The sequence below is a fragment of the Morone saxatilis genome, unplaced genomic scaffold, assembly GCF_004916995.1.
Source record: "Morone saxatilis isolate NCDOM2014 unplaced genomic scaffold, NCSU_SB_2.0 Contig14, whole genome shotgun sequence".
In the NCBI taxonomy this organism is placed as follows: domain Eukaryota; kingdom Metazoa; phylum Chordata; class Actinopteri; family Moronidae; genus Morone; species Morone saxatilis.
In genome coordinates, this window is record NW_023339696.1 from 10,080,510 (window position 1) to 10,086,265 (window position 5,756).

Genomic DNA, 5,756 nt, shown 5'->3' on the forward strand with positions numbered 1-5,756 from the left:
TTTCACACAAAAACTGGGACTTTGTAATGCTCCAGCAGAGGCATACAATGTACAAATGGGCCCCCAAGCAGGACAATCAGTGCAAAGTGTTGCATTTGAATCCCAGCTCTTCCTTGCATACCTCAGATCCAGACTGGGCATCCTACAAACTGGGTGTGTTTGTGTGTCTGAACTGCTCTGGCATCCATCGCAGCCTGTCCAGCCGGGTCAAATCCATACAGCTGGACTTCTGGGAGGATGAGCTGGTGGAGGTATGGACAGCTTTATAATGATATTATTGCTGTGATCAGGTATGACCTACTTCAGGTGAAAAGGACGAATTAGCCGCGTTCGTGTGTAATCTTTGTGTGTCTTTTTGGGAACCCGGGAAGTTCATGAAATCCAATGGAAATGTCAGCGCCCAGGCTTTGTATGAGAAAGCTGTTCCACCGTATTACTATCGGCCCCAGGAAAAGGACTGTGTGTAAGTATTTCTCAAGTATGCTGACAGAAATCTGCCTTAGTGCTAATGATGATGGGATTCTAAGTTATCACAGACTGCTGACAGGGCAATGCCGCAACAATAAAGAGAAGTGCAACTAGTGACTGTAGAAGTGAAATATGGATGGATTTCTGCTCAAAGATCAAAGCTTAATGAATCCTGTACTTGTTGTGACACTGTAGCTCATGTTCACAAGTTGCTGTCGAACCTGTGTGTGTTGTGCGTGTCTAAGAACATTTTTGTGTTTGCCGTTGAACCACAGTGTCTTAAGGGAGCAGTGGATTCGGGCTAAATATGAAAGGATGGAATTCACAGGAGTAACTAAGTATCCACCCATTTCATATACCACAGGTGATGTTTAAACTGTTTTCTAACACACACATATCTACTGTACAACATACATTTTTATCAGTCTTGTTGGTGTAAATCTTTTATGGACAATGTGGTTCCTCATACACATGCAGAACTGTGCAAGAAGAAAAACTTGTTCTTTTGCATAACGAAACAGTCAGGAAGTGAAAACTGGTTTGATTGTTACTCTCTGCAAAAATGTTTGGCTTTGTGACCAAAACGTCTTCCTTCTGAGTAAGACTTATATCTAGTGAAGCAGCTGTGACTCAGTGGGTTTTTTGCATTCAATCCAGGTTTCTATGAAGGGATGCTGTGGAAAAAAGGGAAAGAGACCACACAGTTTCTGAAGAGGAAGTTTGTTCTGTCAGAGAGAGAATTTACCCTGACTTACTACAACAAGGAAAATGTGAGTTCCCCGCAGCTCTGACACAGTTGAACCGCACTGTACAACATAAGTGAACACAAGTTCAATATATAATGTGTCATGTAAGGAGGAAATAGATCAAATCAAAACACATGCTGTTTTAATTCTGATTGGAACTAGCCTTTTAACTTTATTGTCTCCTTAAAGGAGCACTTACAATGTTAGTTAGCCACTGCTCTAGTTTTTAAGATAAAAACTGAAGTTTTGGTGGCTTTGAGCTAAATGCTAATGTATGCTCACAATGACAATGCTGGCGTGTTGTTTTTTAGCAGGTATATCATGTGCTCCACCTTAATTATATTTAAGGCTGATGGTGATGTTATTAGTTTTGAAAGTATTTGGTCATAAATCAAAGTACTGGACAAAATGAAATTTTGAGCTGATGATGGTACAAGAAGAAAGGTCAGAGGATCACTAAAATTATTACAGTTCATATTTTTTGTACCAAATTCCATGGGAATCTATGCAATAGTCGGTGAGACATTTCAGTAATAACCAAAAATGTCAACCTGTGGGTGGCGCTAGAGGAAATGTCATCAAAGTCATTAGCATTCATTTCTCTAGGGGCCATGAACGCAGGCCATCCATCCGATAGTCATTGTGTTTTTTCAATCGAGACTAAAGTGGTGGACTGACTAAATGACAACCGACAACCCTAGAGCAATGCCAATGGGTGTACAACCAGCTTCATGCTAAATAAAATCCAGTTGTCCCATCTCTGAACTGCCCATCTATATATTTGTAATCTAGGAGTCCAAAGGCCCTAAAGCTGTGATCCCCATCAAGGACCTAAACGCCACCTTTCAACCGGAGAAGATTGGACACCCTCACGGGCTGCAGATCACCTACCAAGACGACAATCACACCAGGAACCTCTATGTTTATCACGAGAGTCCTGAGGTGGGACTGCATTACCATCCAAACTATGAATAACAGTAACCAGCAGGTCGTATACTGATAGTCATACAGTAGCTTTGGGGCTGTGGAGAAGCTCAGGGTCTCTTCTTCTACTCTAGGAGATAGTCACATGGTACAACGCCATTCGCGCCGCTCGCTATGCATACCTGAAGACAGCATACCCGACTGGTAGCGATGAAGAGGTGAGCATCGAACCTTCTCAACACCGGATAAACTGACACAATGTCAGGTCTTGGTCACATTTCAGTAACTCCTGGATGTCGATGCACTCAAATATCCACAGAGAAATAGCAGTTTTTTTTTTTCAGAGTCAGCAGGAATAAGAACAGAAACTTGCATCTTTTCGCTTTTATTTTTAAAAGCTCAACATGTGTACCTTAATGTCTTTTTGTCAGCTGATACCAAAGATAACAAGAAACTACCTCAAAGAGGGATACATGGAAAAGACAGGGCCACTGGTGAGTTATTAGAACTAAATTTAAACATATACAGATACACGTTCTTCCAAAAGATTTATTTGTACATTTATTACGTATTTGCTTGGACTTTAGAGTTATAATTGTTTGTAACAGTAGCAGTACATTTGGTTTCTGTTCCTCCTACATACACAAACAAAAATAGAAATCTTGAAATTTATACCGTAATTACTCATGTGATTAAATGTGTTGTTTTTTTTTACAGCAAAAGGAACCATTCAAAAAGAGGTGGTTTATTTTGGACTCTCAAAACAGGAAGTTGTTTTACTTCAAAGGCCAGTTGGTGAGGAACACCTCTTGCTCACTCTGCTGTGCATTGCTGTAAAATCAAGCACTGTAACCACCATTATGTTTGAATGTTTATGCTTATTTTGTGAATGTAGGATGCGGAGGAGTTAGGGGTGATTTTCATCGGCACAGAGAGCAAAGGTTACTCTGTAAAGGAGTGTGTCCCGAAGCATGCTCGGGGAAACAAGTGGAAGTGTGGTGTTATGGTGGAGACGCCCGAGCGGCAGTTTGTCTTCATGTGCGAGCAGGAGAGGGAGCAGAGAGAGTGGCTGGACGCCCTCAGACAGGTCCTGCACAGGCCAATGGCACCGCAGGATTACACCAGTAAGCAAGACTAGAAAATATTGCAAACATGTCAACAATGTGCAGTGCACAGATGTGTAGGAGCTTTCTATTATTACTAATATTCAAACACAACCACACATTAGTCATCCCTGTCATGTGAGAGCTTTTTGCATGTTTGAGTCACAGTTTCATACAAGCTGTTCTCCAGCTTTGTTTTCAATAAATCAACCTCACTATTTGCCTAAAATATGTGGCACCGAATAACGTAATCCTCCCTAGATTTTTGCTGCAATGATGCTGATGTTTGCACCTTGAGTCTGCAGACAGAGAAGCTGTATCCTGTGTGATGCAGTCTGTCACATAGCAGGTTTCACCGTGCAGTTTCATATTTGTGGGGGCTGTAGATAATGATGTTAAGCAGGTGTTGATGTTTACCATGTTCACCATCTAGTTTCGCACGTTAGCATCTAATTAGCATTAAGCACAAAGTGCAGTTGAGGCTGACATGAATGTCATTAGTTTTGCAGGTGTTTGGTCATAACACAGAGTATTGGATACATTTGAAATTTTTATATGATGAAAACAAAAAAATAAAGGTACCATATTACATGGGAATCAATTGATCTAGAAAATGGTGAGATATGAGAGAATAGTGGCACTAATTGGACAGTCAAGACATCACCTAAATAATTAGGATTCATCCAAATGCACCAAATTTCATGGCAATCAATAATTGTAAAAGGGATTTCACTCGAGGCTCAAAATGTGAACCTCATGGTGGCGCCAGAGGACAAACAAGACCAATTTCATATAATTGTTGAGGTGTTTTCAGTCTTGACCAACGTGGTGGACTGACCAGCCTGACACTGGAGTTATGTGTGTTAACGGCTCCCTGTTTTTCTCTGCAAACTTAGTCCAGAAACCTGCACTCGCATATATGTTCATGCTTGCACAAACCTGTACATTGTTGCATTGTGCATCCATATAACTCCCTCTCTAATACTGTAATTGTTTCTCATTCCAGTTGAAGCCAACATCAACTATAAAAGATAAACAACTTAGAGGTGTGTGAACAGGATGATGGAGAGGAGACTGCTGTTACTGCAACTGTGTCAGGACTGACTGTGGTTCACCGTGTCACGCCCAGTACTCATCTCTGTGCTGTAGTAAAGCATCTTGAACCATTACTCTGACTATGCTCTGTGTGCATTAAAGACTTCCATCCACTCCCGTTAACTGACATTGGATCTGATGCTCAATCTCAGACTTCTGAGCGATTGTATCATTATGTAATATGTACTCAAACATACACCCCTGTAGATCAACAACCACTGCATATGGATGGTTATTCATTTTTTTATATTTTAAATTGCTGAATGAATAACCATATAGTTTTGGTAATGTTTCACAATCTTATGAGCAAAAAATAAATTACTTTTAAAAAAATATGAATGTGTGGTTTGATTCATAGATTACATGTGAAGTCTATGTTGCATAAAACTCCCAACCCTGTTTATGGTTGTGCCAACATTGTTTTCCTCGTACAACAGCATTTGTGAATGTCATTTTTAACATACATGATTTCAGCAACACTTCTGAATTTACTGTGAATGGTACTTGATAAATTATGATTATGTTACTGTAATTTGGTGCAACCATGAACATGTCTGTATTATTTTAATATAAATATTAAATACAATATTGTGACTTTTCAACACCTCAGAGTATTTTGTTTTCTCTTTTTGATCTAAAATTGTATAGTAATCAGTTAAGGACATGCTTAATTCTTTTCCCCAGAATTAATTAAGAGTGGAAAAAGGAATATATCCAAAACACGTTAGATTAGATTCTGTCATAAACACAACACACAAAGAATAAAACCAAAGAAAACAGACAAACAGAAAAGAGAAGAAGAAAACCTAAACAAAAACGTCAGATTCACTCCAATATGGGACAGGACATGCAAAGACAGAACATATAAACTAAAATCAAACAAACTATAGATATCATTTTATTCACATTTTTTGCACCTACCTGCACTAATAGTACTGTACAGTTCACATAAGTTACATATTTAGATATACATCTATATATAGATTATATTTTCCACTGAGTTACTGCTGTATATTTATATATATTTGTGCAATGATTTATTTGTACACCATGCCACTACTTCCTGCTGTAACCCGATCTACGTCTGCACAGCAACTCTGTCATACAACAGCTGTAATAACCCCGTACATACAGTCTTATTTATTTTTTCTTGTGTTTTCTCTACTTCTACTTTCTATCTTCTTCCTACTGTTTCTCTTATCTGTTGTGTCAGTGTGGGATCGATAAAGTCTATCTTATCTTATAATTGACCAAAACTAAGTAATTAAAGTACAAGTAACTAACTTAATTCAGGTTTTCACAGAGAAGAACTGTCATAAATCTTTTGTTTAAGGAATTTATTAAGAATTAACATAATATTAATATAATATAATATTATTAAGAATTTAATTGGAATTTTCCCATTGTGGGACAAATAAAG

General features: G+C 38.6%; 1 protein-coding gene across 1 annotated transcript in view; it reads left to right on the forward strand.

The window, feature by feature from the left end:
• The window catches only part of adap2 (ArfGAP with dual PH domains 2), a 5,431-nt gene extending 762 nt beyond the window's left edge, over positions 1–4,669 (forward strand). Inside the window, exons 2-11 of the mRNA XM_035655762.1 lie at positions 127–251; positions 372–463; positions 744–832; positions 1,126–1,238; positions 2,007–2,156; positions 2,273–2,356; positions 2,570–2,632; positions 2,856–2,933; positions 3,034–3,262; positions 4,248–4,669. Coding sequence (XP_035511655.1) covers positions 127–251; positions 372–463; positions 744–832; positions 1,126–1,238; positions 2,007–2,156; positions 2,273–2,356; positions 2,570–2,632; positions 2,856–2,933; positions 3,034–3,262; positions 4,248–4,276 — 1,052 coding nt within the window. The 3' untranslated portion in view covers positions 4,277–4,669. The remainder of the gene's footprint in view (positions 1–126; positions 252–371; positions 464–743; positions 833–1,125; positions 1,239–2,006; positions 2,157–2,272; positions 2,357–2,569; positions 2,633–2,855; positions 2,934–3,033; positions 3,263–4,247) is intronic.
• The last annotated feature ends 1,087 nt before the right edge of the window (positions 4,670–5,756 follow it).